Source organism: Stenella coeruleoalba (assembly GCF_951394435.1).
Source record: "Stenella coeruleoalba genome assembly, chromosome: 5".
NCBI classification, from domain to species: Eukaryota; Metazoa; Chordata; class Mammalia; order Artiodactyla; family Delphinidae; genus Stenella; species Stenella coeruleoalba.
The window spans coordinates 73,297,174-73,313,462 of NC_137150.1; the positions used below are offsets into that span (position 1 = coordinate 73,297,174).

Below are 16,289 nucleotides of genomic sequence, written 5' to 3' on the forward strand. Positions count from 1 at the left end.
GGAGTGTCATCTCCTTGCTTTGGGGTGGGAGGAGTCGGTCCAGTTCTGGTTGCCAGAAAACCCTCTAATCCAGGATGTACGGTCACCCCTAATTAATTACTAACTTAATATCTAGGATGATCACACATCCTGGATCATGCCTGATGTCCTGGAGTAATTAATAGCACCTCCTTTCATACTCAGGCGTCCTGGTTTGAATGGTAAATTATAAGGTCACCTTTTTTTATGCAGCCCTCTTAAAACAATCCTGTGAAGTGAGCAGATTATTGTTATTCCCATTTCACAGATGAGGAACGTGGGGCTTAGAGCTCTTGGGTAACTTTCCCTGGGTCCCACGCCCTTTGAGTGGCAGGGCCAGCTCTCCAGTCCCATGAGGTATCTCTGATTCTCCATCGAGGGCGGCTTCCTCCTCACTCCCCGTGCCTCAGTCCACCGTGGAATGAATACCCTTTGTTAGCTTCCCTGCAGTGCCATTTTTCTTCCTTACCCAAGAGGGAGCTCCAGAGAGTGTGTGGGATGAGGAAAGCGACTGTGACTGTTCCCACCCATTTTGATTCTTCCCCAGGCCCTATCCAGATTTCCCACCCACACCTTCCTGCTGAAATGACCTAAATCCTAGGATCCTGCCCCAAATCTGGAAATTGTCATCCTCCCACCACAATTAGAAAACAGCCTGAGATCTTATCCCACCCCACTTTTTGCCCCTTCTGGAGCTGCTGACCTTCTTCCTTTCCCTGACATGGGAACATCCTCCTCTCCCCACCCCAGGCCGCGTGTGGAAAAAAGACCTGAGCAGAGACAATCTTGTCCAAGTCTGTGCACCCCGTAGTTAAGAAGTCCTTAACTTCACACTGCGCCCCCAGTACCTACTGTGAACCTGAGCATGCGGGGCAACGGCACACTTGTGCATGAGCATTTGGGGTCCACTGGCGCTGATGCAGGGGGTGGGGGTGCTCTGAGAGGCCTTCTGCTTGACCCCTGCCTCTGCCAGGTGTGCCCCTGAGAGCCTGAAGACTCGCACCTTCTCCCATGCCAGCGACACCTGGATGTTTGGGGTCACGCTGTGGGAGATGTTCACCTATGGCCAGGAGCCCTGGATTGGCCTCAATGGCAGTCAGGTGAGGGGGCTGGGGCTATGCTCCCCACAGCGTGGCTGGGGGTTGATTTGATCCTTGTCTCCCAACCTGGCCCTGTTGGAACTGGCTCCTACCTGTTGGAATCTCTGTCTCCCTTGCCCTGTGTCTGCCTGACACCCTCAGGTAAGCTGAGCAAAGAGCACGGCCCCCAGTGGTCAGGAACAGGCCGGCCTGGGCTTTTTCGCAGTCCTCCTTTGCCACGGCCCCCTGTTCAGAGGCCCCAGACCTAGGCGTAAGGGTCAGAGGCCCAGGGCACAGGCAGAGCTCTTCTTTGGGGTACAGGCATGGCGGCCAGCAGTTCCAGCTGTTCCGTGGGCTGGGGGGAAGATGAGCGGTGAAGAGCCGGGTGCTCTGCTTGTCCTCAAACTGCACCTCCCCACCACCAGATCCTGCATAAGATTGACAAGGAGGGGGAGCGTCTGCCCCGGCCCGAGGACTGCCCCCAGGACATCTACAATGTCATGGTTCAGTGCTGGGCTCACAAACCAGAGGACAGACCCACCTTTGTGGCACTGAGAGACTTCCTGCTGGAGGTGAGGGCAGATCTGCCCCCGGGGCAGGGGTATCGAGCAGGTGTCAGCCTGAGGTGGTTAGTGACCTGTCTCTGCCCCCAGGCCCAGCCCACTGACATGCGGGCCCTTCAGGACTTTGAGGAACCAGACAAGCTGCACATCCAGATGAACGATGTCATCACCGTCATTGAGGGGAGGTAGGGAGCGCGGGGGCTGTGCCTGCACCGCTGTGAAGGGCGCAGACTGGTTGGGCCTGGGGCCCAGAGCCGTTCTGCCTCTCAGGTCCCCATGGCAACAGCCCCTCTCAGGGCTCCTGCAGCAAGAGGGGAGGGCAGGCCTGGGTCCTCCTGAGTGCTTGGGGTTAAGTATGCAGGTGCGGTGGCTCGCAGGGGGGTTTCCCTGCCTAGCGTCTCCTCTGTCACCCTTTTCCCACCAGGCTCCAGTGCTGGCTCTGTGGGTTGGGGCCTCACTGCCGTAATGGTGGGGTGTAGGAAGTGGAGCAGCCTGGCCTCGGGGCCCAGCTGGGACTCCTGGACATTCCTCCTCTTATCCTCCCCTGCCCCACCTCTTCCCTCTCCTCCCAGGATAAGGACTCTGGACTCCCACCTGGGTGCCCTTCAGTAGCCCCAAGCAGCCCTGCCTCTTCCTGGCAGCCTCTGCCTTCCCAGGGCTCTCCTCCGTCCTCTGCTGGGCCTCCCACCTGGCCATTTTGTCCCCGGGCTGCCCTCACAGGGTCTCTATTCCTGCCCCCTCAATCCCCCTCACACCTGGCAACAAGTGTCTGCCTGCAGGCAGCCTCTCCTGAGTCAGGTCTCCCACCTGGAGCCCCCAAAGTTCAAGCCTGCCTGCTGTGGAGGCCCCCCTACCGCTCAGGCCACCCTCTGTTATCTCATCCCCAGGGTGTCTGAGAAGCTGATTGCGGTGGGGCAGGCTAGAGGTGCCTTTGGGGTAGGGGGTGAGCACGGAGGACCCGGAAGAGGAGCGAGGCAGAGGAAATCCCCCGCACTCCCAGCCCCTCTGACTCAGAGCCAGGCAGGGACTTCCCACGGAGCCCTTCCTACCTGGACTTCAGGTTGGGGGGTCTGGGACCTTTGGATAAACCTTGTGCCTCATGGGGGGTTGTTGAGAGGGAGTGTTTCTGGGTCTGAGTCAGACTGACAGGGTAGGCCCTGGAGCCCGGGCTGGCTGTGGGGGAGCATGGCCTGCATGCGCTGTGGCCCCAGCATCTCCTCCTCAGGCTGGGGCTCCCCTCACGTTCGGGCCCAGTATCTGTGAATTAAGAATGACATCCTAGCAAGTTGGGTGGGGGGAGGTATGGTTGGGGAGTTAGTGGTGGTGGACAGAAAGCTGGAAAGCTGCTAGGAGAGAAGCCTGGAGGACAGGAAGGAATACGTAGTCTGTGGTTTGGAGCTAAGGGGCCAGGGAAGGGAATGCAGGCGTGGCAGTCTGGGGAGCATTCTGGAAATAGGAAGATTAGGCTGGGGGCCCTTCTGGAGGTGCATGGCAGGACCTTCAGCTAGAATCTGAGCCTACAGCCATTCCCACCTCCAGGAGCCAGAGGGCCCTGGACCTGAGCCCTCTTGTGCCCTGTAGTCCCCAGGTCTTTACTTCCCTCATCCCTTGCTCTCAGTAGGGGTGACTCAGGGGCTTTGTGTGTTTCTGGGGCGTTTGTCTCTGGAGCTGGCAACCTGGGTCACCACTGGGGTGAGGCGGGGAACAGGAGGGGAGAGGGGAGCCGCTCCTCCTGGGAGGCCACCGTGGGCGGGCCCTGCCCCGCCCTTTCATCACAGGCTTGGGTTGGCCCATCTGCTGGCTCCACCGCCACTGCCTGCCAGTGTGGGCTTGCTGGGTTCTTCCTCCAGGGCCACCGGCCGACTTGGACCACAGTGCCTGCCGCAGGTCCCTGGAGCTACTCAGGAGGTGGGAGGTGAGGGGCAGGAGGCATGACAGCCGGTGAGGCTTTGGGAGTGGGCCTGTGTGTCGGTGGCACCAGAGCTTTAAATGCCCCCTTGTTTCCTTGGTGCCCCAAGTGTGTGTGTTTGTCTGGCTCTGTCTCCGTGTCTCCGGGTGGGTGGGCTCTGTTCGTGGGTGTCCCTTTGGGTCTGGGTTTGTACGTGTGGGTCTCGGTCTGTTTCTCCACCTTCCTTTAGCAGCCTGGCTCTCAGCTGTCTCGTATCTGTGCTCTTCTGTTAGACTGGGATTTCTTCTTGCAGAAGCTGTCTCCTAGCCAGAGTCTGGAGCACCCTTGCCCCTGGCTCTGACTGATTCTTTAGACTCAGGGCTTCTCGGGGTACCAGGCGGCGGGCAGAGAGAGGACACCAGATGTCCCGTGAGCCAAGCTTGCGAGGCTCTGTCTAGACTGTGAGGGACAGATGATGACCACTCTTTTCCAGGGGGTCTTCTTTGGAGGCTGGGATGGCTGACAGAACTTTGATGTTCTGTTTTCACAAACCAGAGAAGGGGGACAGAGATTTTGAAATCCATGTGTAGGTCCTTGGCCTGGCCTGGTCCCTGGAGCCTTTGCTTCCTGTGGTGGGTGGGAGAGGGGGAAGCAAAGGGGGTGTGTTGTCCCTCAAGGCCAGGGGCTGCCGGGGACACCTGGAGAGAAGTGCGTGGGGTGGTGTTTTGAGCAGAATGTTTAAGCCACATTTGTCAGCCATTTCTGGGCTGCCTAAGCCAGAACTGGGCTAATGGGCTGAGGTTTCCAGAGGCTGGTCCTCAGGAGAGATGGGGCAGCCTTCGGTGTTTGCCAGGTGCTGCTTCACAGCCTGCCTGTCCCAGGATGCTGTCGGGCAGCCTGCTGGAGGTGCCTGTCTTTGCTGCGGGGACTGTGCCCTCCACTTGCCATGGAGTCTCTGGGCTGTTCTTGGAAGGGGAAGGGAGGTGTGGCCAGAGCAGGCTGGGTGGGAAGGGCTGGTCTGGTCCTCTCTGGGCTGCTGGTATCTCCGCCCCACTGAGCCTTGGAGGGGGACCAGTGGGCAGCGTGACGTAACGTTGGCCATCTCGGGAGTTATAATTGACCCTCGTTGGGAGGAAGCTGCTTCCGTGCTTGGGATGTCATTCCCAAGGGGGTCTTTCTTATACATACTCTGCACTCCCCACTCTCCTTCCCCAGTAGCAAGGGCTGTCGTGCCTCCTGCCCCTCACCTCCCACCTCCTTTTTTGAGACTTGATGTGAGGACTCCCAGCAGTGATAAAGGGAGCCCTTCCTTCTGGGCCTGGCTCTAGCCTTGGCCATCCCTGTAACAGAGAGGTAGGCTTGGCTCTGCTCTTGCTCTCAGAAGTGGGTCCAGAGGAGGCTTCCGAGTGAGGGTCTGTTAGCAAAAGGAAGGGAGCAGAGGGAGTGACCTCCTGCCCATCTGGTCTTGCTCAGGATCCACTGGGAGGGTGTGGTCACGGCATAAACCTGGCCTTGGACGCGAGTCTGTTCCACTCTGCACTGCTTCTCCACCTCAGTTAACGAGCATCTCTGAAGAGGTGTGGAGAGCAGAGTCTAGCGTCCAGCCATGGGCTTGGTGTCTGAGCCTGTTCCGTGGAGGGGCACGTGGGACCCAGGGGGCCCATGGGTGTTGGGTGAGAGCAGCATCGGGGTCTGGGGGCCAGGGGCTCCCCACCCTGCCTCCTTGGCCTCAGCCGGCCTGGGGGTGTGGGGTGTGGGGAGGGGAGACGTTTCTCTCTTTGGAATGGCCCTGCTATTTTTGGATGGGCTTTGTCCCTTCCGGGTGTTGTCCTCCCTTCTTCCTTCCTTTCCTGCCCTTCCCACCCAGGGGGGCTGGGTGGTAATCACAGGGTTGCTGTGTCTGTGGTGGCTGGTCAGCAGCCTTGCTGACAAGGAGGCTGGGCTCTCGTCCCTCCCCCTCCACGCCTCTTGGCTCCCCAAGGATTGCAGTGTTTGTGGGGTTCGACGTTAGGTCTCTGGGACAGGCTCTTTGGGGGTCACGCTGGCCCAGTGGCCACATCACCTCGCGGAGGGGTGTCCAGGTGTTCGGGCCTCGCTGCCTCCTTCCAGCCTCCACCTCCCCCAACCCCTCCGGTCTGGCTGCAGCTTGGAGGAAGCCTTTCTTTGTGCTCCCGCTGTGGACTGGTGATGTACAGGTGGGGGGCTGACAGTGAGCGGACGCAGCTTGGTGCCACACACGTCCGCTGCAGCAGCAGCATGAGGCTGTCACCACCCCTGCCTTAGCCCAGCTTCTGTGCCTGTCCTCAGGTGTGCGTGATCCCAACAGATGCAGGGGCCTCGTGGCCTGTTGGATTTGGGGCATTGGAAGCGTCCAGGAGGGCGCTCTGTTCTTTCTTGCCCACCTGGCCCGGCTCCCACCCCCACCCCAGGCCTGGACTTAGGCTGTGCCAACAGATTCTGTGTCTGAGGTCAGAGCGAGGGGCTGGTGGTCCCATAGTCCAGCCACGCTGGGAGGCTGGGTTCCCTTCTGGACCCCTTGTTGAAGACAAGAGTGGAGCTCTCCTCCCAAGGAGGTGGATGGGGGCCCGAGTGGGGGTCCCACGGTCCTGGCAGGAGGTGGTGGAAGGCACTGGAGATGTGTAAACTGGTGATGTGATAGCATGGGTTGCCCCAGGTGCTTCCAAAACTTGGAGGGCTGACTGCAGGAGATGGGATTGTGGTAGGAGGGCTTGGCCCCAAGCCCAGTCCTAAGGCCACGGTTCTCCCTTGGGCCGTTGTAGCTCAGAACTCCTGGAACTGGGTTGAAGAGTGAGATCGGGTGGCTAGGAGAGGACTAGGGCTTAGGCCTTGCCAGGCGAGGAGGGAGGCAAGGTGGTATTGTGAGAAGGGCGCTGGCTTCACAGATTAACAACTGTGTTTGAATCCTGGATCTGCTGTACTCTTTCTGGTAACTGCAGGCAAGTCATGTCACTTGTTTGAACCTGTTTCCGTATTTGTAAACTGTAGGAAAAGCTGTCTGACCCACCTAGGGCACTTAGGGTAAGGCTGCGTGCAAATACCAGGCCCTGTACTGGGTGAGTGGCAGGTCCTGGGGGGCTGCTGGGAGGAGGTGGGCTGGTGGCAGGCTACTCTGATCCTGGGCCCTTAGCCCTTGTGCTCCCTTCTGCCAAGGTGGCCAGATACCACAGCTAAAGAGAGCTTGGTGTAAAAAGGGTCCCAGTCCTTGGGACTGTCCCACCACTCCCTGGTGTTCACCATGTCACCTCTGTTGCACAGGGCTGAGAATTACTGGTGGCGTGGGCAGAACACACGGACGCTGTGCGTGGGGCCCTTCCCTCGCAACGTGGTAACCTCTGTGGCCGGCCTGTCAGCCCAGGACATCAGCCAGCCCCTGCAGAACAGCTTCATTCACACAGGGCATGGTGACAGTGACCCCCGGCACTGCTGGGGCTTCCCTGACAGGATCGATGAGTGAGTACTGGCAGGGTCCCGCCTGGGGGCTCCAGGGCCAGCAGCCCCTCTCTGGGCATGCAGGCTCTCCGGGCCTCCAAGGGTCTTGTTCAGCAGCTTTTCCTTGTCGGCAGAACTGGGGTTGGAGCTTCAAAGGATAAATGGCCTCCAGGGTGCACACCTTAAGCCCCCCTGGCAAACTGGCTTTAGGAGAATGGACTTGGGAACAGCCTTTGGAAGCAGTTCAGTAGGAAAGCTGCTCATGAGCCCCAGCACTTGGGTGGCAGTTTCCCTGCTCCTGCTGGTAGGACCTGAGTCCTGGAGATGGGAGCTGCTGGCTCAGGCCCAGGGGTGCAAGGTGCAGAAAAAGCTCCCTACGGGGAAACTTCAGAGTGCCCACCTGCCTGCTCACTCTGTACCTGGGAGGGGGGTTCAGCCTCCTTTAAGTGAAAAGACGAGGTCATGGGGTGGGGGGCATCTGGGGAGGATACACAGGAGAATTAGTCACTTCCTGGGGGCCCCGCCCGAGGGTGCCACTTGGAGCTCCTCCTGCTGGGCCTCCGAGCCTCTGTGCTGGCAGCACGGGGCTTCCGGGCAGCGCTCTCTCCTCTGACTTCGGACAGGCTTCTGCCCCGGGGGCGTGGCGCAGCAGGCCCTTCACCCCCTGCCCCGCACACCAGAACGCTGAGCCCTGGGAGGGTGCCCGTCTCTTGCCTCACAGGAGCCAGGCGAGGGCCTGAGAGAGCTGGGGCCGGAGAAGGCAGACACCTTCCAGTAGGCGGCCCGGCACCCTCTGCCCTGCTCCTGGCGTGCCATGGCCAGCCCAGCCCCATTCCTCTGGGCTGTAATCAGCCCCAGTAACTACGTCCCAGATGCTGAGAGTTGGCACAGGGGTTGCAGGTGAATTGGGAGCATGGCGGTAGCCCGGCCAATACCCTACCTCCTGGCAGTGGGGCAGAAGGATGCCTCCTGTCCACCCTGGCTGGGGCATTGTGGCCCAGACGCCTCAGGGCCTGGCAGGAGAGAAGAGAGTGTGCCAGCAGGTGGCTGCTGGGCATGGGTTGGGGTGCCTTGGGGTTACAGAGGGCCAGCTCTGCCCTTTTGGGGTGTCCTTGGAGCTCCTACAGTCCTAGGTTTTTCAGCCTACAGTCAGGAGTTCTTTCTCTGCCCCCTCTCCACTGTACCCTCCCCTGGTTCCTGCTAGATCTACAGAAGGGAGCTACCAGGGTCAGAAGTCCTGGGCTCCAGGCCTGCGTCTGCAAGGGGCTTGGAAGACGTGGTTCTGTCCTCTGCCTGACCCCAGGGGACAGGCCCAGCACCTCCTCCAGGGTGCCCTCACTGCCGCCGCCCCACACCCTTACCCATCTCTGACCTGCGTCTCTCCCCACAGACTGTATCTGGGAAACCCCATGGACCCTCCCGACCTGCTGAGTGTGGAACTGAGCACCTCCAGACCCACCCAGCATCTGGGCAGGGTGAAAAGTAAGGGCCCCCAAGCCCTGGTCCCCTAGTTCATCAGCTGCCCGGGAAGGGATGCTGTCTCCTCAGGCCACCCCGAGCTGGCTGGGTCAGGGCAGCATGGGGACAGCTGTGTCCCTGGCTCCGGCTGGGCGTGGGGCGGACGGCAAGAGGCAGCTGTATCCGCCGAGGTGGGCATCCTCGGTCTGGCCCGCACTGGCCTGCCTGCTCAGCTTCCCTCCTCCCTCCTCCTTCCCGCCGTGCTCAGATCCTGGCTCTCCTCGCTCCCCCTAATCCTGCTCTCCTCTCCTGCCAAAACCACCCCACGGGCTCCATCTTGGCCAGGAGCCTCATCCATGTCCCGGATCCAGGGCCTGTCGCTCCGGAACATAGTTTTCCCATCCTGCCGCCCCATTGCTTCCCATTGCTGCTGGGTTTGTGCATTCACTTGCCCCTTTTCACATCTCTCTCTCTCTCTCTCTCTCTCTCTCTCTCTCTCTCTCTCTCTCTCCCCCGCCTCCCCCCTCCACACTCTGCCCTCTTGTCTGACTCTGTCTCCCCTCCCTTGTCCTTGCTCTGCCCCCTCTACTCTCCGCATGACCTTTCTCGCAGGGGAACCTCCACCTCGCCCTCCTCAGCCTGCCATCTTCACTCAGAGTAAGTGGGGCTGCTCTTGGTGCCTTGGCCCCCGCCCCCGCCCCCTCTCTCCTCTCATTTCTCTCCTCCTGGAAGGTACAGAGCCCCAGCTGGCTGGGGTGGGAGGGGAAGTGGGTGTGTGCTGTGAGCTTTTGCCGCTGACCTGGCCCGGCATGCCTGCCTCTCCCCCAATCCCCAAAAGCCTGGGCTTCGGGAACAAGAGTGTGGTCCTGGCACCCACTCTGCCACCGTCCGCCGTTGCCTGGCCCTGCCTCACTTCCTTTGGGACCTGCCGAGGCCGTGTCCGGGCTTTATGCCAGTTGATCAGGAGCTCTGTCCTCTCTAAGGATAGCTCCTATTGCCCTTGATGGTGGGAGATGGCCCATAGCCCCCTGCCTGCACTAATGGTGTGCCGTAATGGGGTAGGGATTACTAACCGGGGCTCAGGAGCCGGGGTATATGGGATCTTGTGTTGATGGAGGAGTGTCAGGCAGGCAGGTGTGGGGTGTTCTTGCTCTAGCTGAAATGGAGGGAGGGGCTCGCCAGGCCCCATAGAGGGCTGCCAACCACCGGCACAGGTTCTGCCCTCCTGTTGAATGGGGTCTGGGTGTGCAGAGAATTCTGGCGGCTGAGGGCTGACCTCTGGGGGAATTGGGAGTGGGGAGTTGGTGGGCTGTCTTCCCCACACCCCACCTTTCCCATCGGCCTGCCTGACGCCGCCTCCCTGTTGGGGTCTACCTTCCATCGCAGAACCAACCTACGACCCTGTGAGTGAGGACCAAGACCCCCTGTCCAGCGACTTCAAGAGGCTGGGCCTGCGGAAGCCAGGACTGCCCCGTGGGCTGTGGCTCGCGAAGCCCTCTGCCCGGGTGCCGGGCACCAAAGCGGGCCGCGGGAGCAGTGAGGTCACGCTCATCGACTTCGGTGAGGAGCCCGTGGTCCCGGCCCCACGGCCCTGTGCGCCCTCACTGGCGCAGCTGGCCATGGATGCCTGCTCCTTGCTGGACAAGACCCCGCCGCAGAGCCCCTCGCGGGCCCTGCCCCGGCCCCTGCATCCCACGCCGGTGGTGGACTGGGATGCGCGCCCGCTGCCCCCGCCTCCTGCCTACGATGACGTGGCCCAGGATGAGGATGACTTTGAGGTCTGCTCCATCAACAGCACCCTCGTGAGTGCAGGGCTCTCTGCTGGGCCCAGTCAGGGCGAGACCAATTACGCCTTTGTGCCTGAGCCAGCGCGGCTCTTCCCTGCCCTGGAGGACAACCTGTTCCTCCCGCCTCAGGGTGGGGGCAAGCCGCCCAACTCAGCCCAGACCGCAGAGATCTTCCAGGCGCTGCAGCAGGAGTGCATGCGGCAGCTACAGGTCCCGGCCGGCTCTCTGGTCCCCTCGCCAAGCCCGGTGGGCGACGACAAGCCCCAGGTGCCCCCTCGTGTGCCCATCCCCCCGAGGCCCACACGCCCACGTGGGGAGCTGTCTCCAGCCCCCTCGGGCGAGGAGGAGACGGGGCGGTGGCCTGGACCTGCCTCCCCTCCCCGGGTACCACCCCGGGAGCCCCTGTCCCCACAAGGCTCCAGGACCCCCAGCCCCTTGGTGCCACGCGGCAGCTCCCCGCTGCCACCCCGGCTCTCCAGCTCACCTGGGAAGACCATGCCCACCACCCAGAGCTTCGCCTCAGACCCCAAGTATGCCACACCCCAGGTGATCCAGGCACCTGGCCCCCGGGCTGGCCCCTGCATCTTACCCATCGTCCGTGATGGCAAGAAGGTCAGCAGCACCCACTACTACCTGCTGCCTGAGCGCCCACCCTACCTGGAGCGCTACCAGCGCTTCCTGCGTGAGACCCGGAGCCCCGAAGAGCCGACCCCCATGCCTGTGCCCCTGCTGCTGCCCCCTCCCGGCATCTCAGCTCCTGCTGCCCCCACTGCCACCGTTCGACCAATGCCTCAGGCTGCCCCAGACCCCAAGGCTAACTTCTCCACCAACACCAGCAACTCAGGGGCCCAGCTGCCAGCCCTGAGGGCCACTGCTCGGCTGCCACAGAGGGGCTGCCCCGGGGACGGGCCAGAGGCTGGACGGCCAGCAGAGAAGATCCAGATGGTGAGTAGTGGGCCAGGCTAACAGGGCGAGGAGGGGCAGGGGCCCGAGGGACCCAGAGGAAGGGGCCCGAGTGGTGCTGACGGGTGGGTGGGTGTGCCCAGCTGCAGGCCATGGTGCATGGGGTGACCACAGAGGAGTGCCAGGCGGCCCTGCAGAGCCACAGCTGGAGCGTGCAGAGGGCTGCCCAGTATCTGAAGGTACCACCACCTCCTGCCCACTCTGGCTTTCAGGGACCCTGAAGACTGGTTCTGCGGCTCTCCTCCAACCCTCCCGCTCCCTGCCCCCACCCTCACTCTCCTCTGTCCCGCCCTGGTCCAGCACCCCTTGGCCCCAGTGTGTCCCACGGCACCACCCTCTGCTCCTCAGGTGGAGCAGCTCTTTGGTTTGGGTCTGCGGCCGCGAGGCGAGTGCCACAAAGTGCTGGAGATGTTCGACTGGAACTTGGAGCAGGCTGGCTGCCACCTGCTGGGCTCCTGCGGCCCAGCCCACCACAAGTGAGCAGACCTTGCCCCAGCCACCTTCCTGTCCCCGGGGTGTCCTGGAGCAGTCACTCTGGGAAAAGCCAACAGCTCACAGCCACACACGGCCAGACACAGGGCTCCAGGCGGGAGGAGGGAAAGGGGTCCCGATCCCAGGACACAGACAGTTCTCGGAGAAAACAGCTTCTCCTAAGCACGTTTATCTAGACTTCACAGGCGCTTTGTTCAAACGAGCTAATGAGTAAAAGGAATTGGAGCCTCTCTGGTTGCAGGGGGCTTGCTTCCTGACCGGGCTCCAGTGAGCAGCAGTTTAGGATCCAGTGGTTTAAACAAATCTCTCTCACCTCTTCATTTCCTATTTCAGTTTAAAGTAACAAAGATTTAATGCCTTTTTAAAGGAATGTCTAATCAAAAAAAAATCCATTACTTTCCTATAAAAAATATGTACGTGTATATATAACACAATATATAGATATATAAATAACATACTTGATGTAGAGTATAAATACATACAAATGAAAGTTTTATCAAGTCAAAAAGTGAAATCCTTCCCTGGGGGGCGCTGGCGGGGTGGGTGTGTTGGATTCCTCTGGCGGCAGACAGCTGGAGCTGGAGCCCAGCCTTCTGATCCCACGTGGCGTCCGCTTATGCTCCTTCCCTGACCTCTCAGGGTCCTCATCTGTAAAACGTGTGTAAATGATAGTGCCTACCTCGTAGAACTGGTTAGGAGAATTAATGAGGGATGCACCGCACAGCAAGTGTCTGGCCCGTGGGACGCCATCGCTGAACGTTGGCCATTACCTCGTGGTTATTCTTACTGATTTGCATCAGTTACTCTAAAACACGATACTGCTGGTGTCTTATTCTTAGTTTATTAAAGAAGTCATCCCAGGATGCTAAATTCCAAAATTAGTGCCTAGAACCACCAGTTTTCAACCGATTTGGCTGACCCTGAGAGGCCCCTCTCGCACCCGCCCACACTGGACATTCCATACTCTGTTGCAGCGACCCCTGTTGATGGAAGGGCTTTCTGGTGGTTTCCCATCCTTTAGGCGCTGAGATGTCTGGAGACCCAGAGGATCTGCCCCGAAGGAATCATTTGAGCCTGTCCATCTGACGAGGGTGGGGAGACGCCCTGCCAGGCCTGGAGGACCTGCTGCACCTGCTGCCCCCAGTGGCAGAGCGAGGCCAAGGCAGCAGGAGGCTGGGAGCCCCGCCTTGCCTGTCACTCCCTCACCCAGCGCTGTCCCTGCAACTTCGGAGCTCTCAGTGCACCCAGCCGAGGTGCAGGAGGGAGCCTCTTGTAGGCAGGCCTGGGGGTGGCCTCAGAAGGCCCTGTGGCTGACCTGCCTCTGGCTTCAGTCCCTGGTGGGGCCTGTAGCTGAAATGTGTTGCCAGGCCCTGCCGGCGGGGAAGCCAGGCTTGACCCCGGGCAGGGAGGATGTGTTGGCCATGCAGAAAGGTGGACCAGCACCCAGGGCGTGGGGCGAGGGCCCTCCCCAGGGAGCCCCTGGCGGCAGTTGGGGTGTCGGACGGAATGTGACTTGTGGCCTCACTATGGACATGTTATGGGACTTGGCTGGTGTTAGGATCTTGTGCCTGGAAATAGCCTGAGGTGGCTCAGGTAGCAGAGCTAGGGTGCCAGATCGTTCTCTGGCAGGGACCAGGGCCCAAGGCCCCAGGGTTGGAAGGAGACCAAGGGGGCAGCTGCCCTGGAGGGACACCAGTGCTTCCTCTGACCCAGCTCTTCCCCTGTGCTGTTCTTTGTTTTCCCACCAGCCTCTTGCCAAAGTTTCTGCCCCGGCTATGAATATCTGCTTCTTCCAGAGAAATAAAGTTAGTTTCTATTTTATGTTACTAATTTGTGTCTGCCTGCTTCTTTGCCTCTTGGTCAGCACCCCGAGGCTCCTGGGCTCCCCAAGCCACTGCCATCTGTCCCAGGCCACAGGCCCTGTAGCGCCACCTGTTGACGGAGTGGGGGAAGTGCAGGCCTGGTTGACCCTAACAGGTCTCTCCCTTTCTGGGGCTGGCAGTGGGCAGAGCCCCACATGACTCAGAGCCCCTAGGTTTTATCTCTGATGTTCCATGAGGCAGAATATACCACAGGACAGAGTACAGTAACTCAATTAGTGGGAGCTAAGCCAGAAACTTTCATAACATGGAAGGACTCAATATGTATAAGTATTTTAAGTTTCTTTTTCTGAATAGCTAATAATTCACATGGTTCAAAATTCAGAAGGTACTAAAGAGTATACAGTGAAATTCCCCAGCCAGCTGCCACCTCTCCTCTCCAGAGGCTGCCTTTAACATCAGTTTCCCGTGTGTTTCTAATTTTCTTCACTATTTTGAAGAGCTCCATGGCCTTCCTGAAAGAACTCTTGTTTAGGGTTGCATGGATAGGGTTTTACGATAATCTATCTAACCAGGCCCCTTTTGATGGAGGGATATTTGGTTGTTTCCAGTCCTTTGCAGTTATAGCCATTGCATCAATAAATGGCGAATGTGGGTTATTCCTTACTTGCAAGGCAATCTGAAGGATGAGTTCCCAGAAGCAGCGCTCCTCAGTTAGGGTGTGTGTGGCTAATGAGGGATCCTGCCAGTTGGGAAAGTGTTCTCCCCACAGAGGAGGCTCTTCCCGATGTTACAGCCACCAGTGTGTGAGAGCTTTCCATGTGGTACCAAAGCTTTCTGATTTTTGACGGTATGACACGTGGAAAATGGTGTCTTGATAGTTTTAATTGCATTCCTCTAATGAATGAATAAACATTTAAAACATAAGTTGGGCCATTTATATTTCCTTTTCTATACGCTACCTATTAATAGCTTCTGTGGAGCCCTACATCAAGGGCACAGGACAAAAATTCTGGAATTAACCAAACCCCCATGGCAACTGTTGCCATGGGCTCTCCTAGTCTAAACCGGGCAGCCCCCCAGCTCCGTATTAGGCAAAATGATCACCATGTCATAACCTTGTAGCATCCTGACCAATCACCTGATGCCATCCTGCCAGCAGGAATTTCTTTGTCTTGAGGCTATAAAAGTTGGCTACTAGCCCACAAAGGGGGTCGGCTCTCCCTGGTCTATCGGGAAGTTGGCCCGCTGTATTGGCAGAGCCCCTCACTAACTCGGCTCTGCTCTCTGTTCTCAATAAACTCACCGTTTTCTAAAATACTTCGTGTCTGGAAATTCTTCCTCCAACCTGCACTCGGACCACGACATTTTGGTGGCCCATACGGGGACACCTCTTGGGGGATCTCCTCCCCAGCCTCCTCTCCTCATTTCTTGGGACCCTCTGTGAACAAGCAAGCTGCGGGGGAAGCAGCAGAGGAACTCTGGCCAGGGCCACGCCCTGGTGTGTTCTGAAGGCTCCACGGCTCACTTTGCCCCAGTGACTGCCGCCCAGAATGGGTGAGGTTCCCTCTGTCTTCTTTCTGACTAAGGACTAGGCCGATTGGTACTGTGCTGGCTCGGGTCAGGCATTTAAAAGCCATTAGGGTGCCTGCCGCTTGAAGACTCCCATGAAAGGATGGGGGGGTCACGAAACAGCCAAGGCTGTTACAGCTTCTGCCCCCCCCCCCCAGTAAGACAACTTCCGTGCACCATGGGGTACATATTGATTCAAGCAAAACACTGAGCCCCCCTCCCCTTGGCCGCCGCCTTCCTGGCAGGACTACAAGGCAGATTCCTCAGCCTGTCTTCTCTGTTAACTTTCCCCTTTTTCTCAGTCCAGGTTGACTTACAGGGGCCTAGGTGTTGCCTCTGAGCCATCCCAGGAGTGCCTTTTCACGTTTCAGGGAATTGCCAAACAGTGGGTCCTGGGAATCTCTCTTTTCTTTCTTTCCCTGCCCGAGTCGCATGGTGCCTTAGTCGCACGCTCAGGGGTCACCTCTCATAGTCAGACGCGATTGTTGGGATGGCCGGCCCATTTTGTGCCTCAGTCGCACGAAGAGATCACTGGCACAAAGGGGACGCTTTCTGTCAGCTGGTGACTCTCAGTACCCCCATTCTACGGCAAACAGGCTAAGAATGGGTTCTGGTACGTCTTGGGAGCCTCCCTCAGACTCACCCCTCGGCTGTATCCTCAGGAACTGGAAAAATTTGACCCTGAAAAATCTCAAAAAGAAGAGGCTCATTTTCTTTTGTAACACGGCTTGGCCTCAGTGTAAACTGGGGGACCGAGAACAATGGCCTCTTAATGGCACACTAAATTATAACACGATCCTCCAACTTGATCTCTTTTGCCGGAAACAAGGAAAGGACTCAGAGGTTCCTCATGTCCAGACCTTTATGGCCCTTAGTCAGAATCTGGAGCTAGAGGACTCATGCCTCATGTGCCTTTCTGTTGCCGCCTTATCCTCCCGACCCCCTCTGTCTCCCTCTCCATCAGATCTCCTAGGCGACCCTCTACTCGACCTTTCCTGTCCCCCACCCCATCAACCCCCTTTGCTTCAGCCCCCGCCCCTGCCTCAACCCACAGCTCCCCAACAGGCACCTTCTTATCAGGGCGAAAGCCCCCTCTCCCCTCCCCACAAAAGGTGGAGGACTGCCCAACGCTAGGAAACGGATTCTAATATGCTTCCCTTAAGGTAAGTAGCAAATGGAGACATGAACACTATTAGAGT

At 58.9% G+C, this 16,289-nt stretch overlaps 1 protein-coding gene across 20 annotated transcripts in view; it reads left to right on the forward strand.

Annotated features, from left to right (window-relative positions):
* The window catches only part of TNK2 (tyrosine kinase non receptor 2), a gene marked incomplete at its 3' end in the record, with an annotated part of 39,131 nt that extends 25,607 nt beyond the window's left edge, over positions 1-13,524 (forward strand). For 10 of the 20 annotated variants that reach the window (XM_079921597.1, XM_079921595.1, XM_079921599.1 and 7 more), the window contains exons 7-16: positions 992-1,118; positions 1,523-1,669; positions 1,751-1,845; positions 6,825-7,019; positions 8,389-8,480; positions 9,069-9,113; positions 9,843-11,188; positions 11,290-11,385; positions 11,555-11,682; positions 12,720-13,524. In XM_079921597.1, coding sequence (XP_079777723.1) covers positions 992-1,118; positions 1,523-1,669; positions 1,751-1,845; positions 6,825-7,019; positions 8,389-8,480; positions 9,069-9,113; positions 9,843-11,188; positions 11,290-11,385; positions 11,555-11,682; positions 12,720-12,726 — 2,278 coding nt within the window. Of the gene's footprint in view, positions 1-991; positions 1,119-1,522; positions 1,670-1,750; positions 1,846-6,824; positions 7,020-8,388; positions 8,481-9,068; positions 9,114-9,842; positions 11,189-11,289; positions 11,386-11,554; positions 11,687-12,719 lie in introns of those variants that run through there. The other 10 variants (XM_079921588.1, XM_079921592.1, XM_079921590.1 and 7 more) reach the window with 7 other exon arrangements.
* Positions 13,525-16,289: the final 2,765 nt, after the last annotated feature.